The sequence below is a fragment of the Pygoscelis adeliae genome, unplaced genomic scaffold (genome assembly GCF_000699105.1).
Source record: "Pygoscelis adeliae isolate BGI_AS28 unplaced genomic scaffold, ASM69910v1 Scaffold472, whole genome shotgun sequence".
Classification (NCBI taxonomy): domain Eukaryota; kingdom Metazoa; phylum Chordata; class Aves; order Sphenisciformes; family Spheniscidae; genus Pygoscelis; species Pygoscelis adeliae.
In genome coordinates this window covers 59955-61029 of record NW_008824239.1, presented here as the reverse complement: position 1 = coordinate 61029, position 1075 = coordinate 59955, and the positions used below count along the sequence as shown (strand labels likewise).

The 1075-nt window shown below is 64.7% G+C and overlaps 1 protein-coding gene across 1 annotated transcript in view; it reads left to right on the top strand.

Moving 5' to 3' along the window:
• Positions 1-60: 60 nt before the first annotated feature.
• The window catches only part of ADIPOR1 (adiponectin receptor 1), a 5664-nt gene continuing 4649 nt past the window's right edge, over positions 61-1075 (top strand). The window contains exons 1-2 of the mRNA XM_009335106.1: positions 61-84; positions 774-960. Of these exons, the coding sequence (XP_009333381.1) occupies positions 61-84; positions 774-960 (211 nt within the window). The remainder of the gene's footprint in view (positions 85-773; positions 961-1075) is intronic.

The window sequence follows — 1075 nt, the reverse complement described above, 5'->3', positions numbered from 1 at the left end:
CGCCTCCGCTCGCCTGGGCCTCCTCCCAGCAGCGTCTCCCGGGAGCGGTGCGGGAAGGGGATGGCGGCGGCTGGGAAGCGCCCGGTGGGTGTTGGAGGTTGCGCCCAGCCGCGCTGCCGAGCAGCGGCCTGGGGAGCAGCCCCAGTGCCTCTGCGTTCCTCTAACGGGGACGGGGAGCGCCAAGCACCGTTGCTGGTTTCACCCGGTGCCTGTCCTCGCGGTGACTGCGGTTCGGTAAGCGGTGGCATCGGCTGAGGGCCAGCCCGGTTCTGTTGCCAGCTGGGGCTCCCTCTTCCCTGACCAAAATGGGAGTTCCCCGCTGCAGGGAACAGTTATTTGGGGTGCAGAAGGGTTAAACCTGAGGGTGCGAATCGCTTCCGACTCCCTGGGGGGACGGGTGGGGAGCGCTCTCGAGGATGTGGGTGGCTTAAGGGATCGGTTCTGTTGCCAGCTGGGGCTCCCTCTTCCCTGACCAAAATGGGAGTTCCCCGCTGCAGGGAACAGTTATTTGGGGTGCAGAAGGGTTAAACCTGAGGGTGCGAATCGCTTCCGACTCCCTGGGGGGACGGGTGGGGAGCGCTCTCGAGGATGTGGGTGGCTTAAGGGATCCCACAGGGTGCTGATCTTGCAAAAGCTGAACTTTCTCTCCCCGAGGAGCGTTACAGGGCATTTTCAGCCCTGGCTGGGCTTGTTCCGCCTGCGACTTTGGGCTCCCGGGGTGAGTAAACGTGAGCCTTTGGGCTGGCTCGACGCTCTGGGGGCCACCGGCGCAGCTTGGCGTGTTGCAGGTGTGGGAAGGGCGCTGGCGCGTGATCCCTTACGACGTGCTGCCCGACTGGCTGAAGGACAACGATTACCTCCTGCACGGACACAGGCCTCCCATGCCGTCCTTCCGAGCCTGCTTCAAGAGCATCTTCCGAATACACACCGAGACGGGCAACATCTGGACACACTTGCTAGGTGACTGGGGGGGGGGAGAGTTTTGGTAGCCCGGGGGCTGAAGGTGGGCTTGGCCCCCGTGCGCGAGGGTAGCCTTTCACGGCCGGGACTTGCTTGGCGCTGGGGTCCTCTCCGT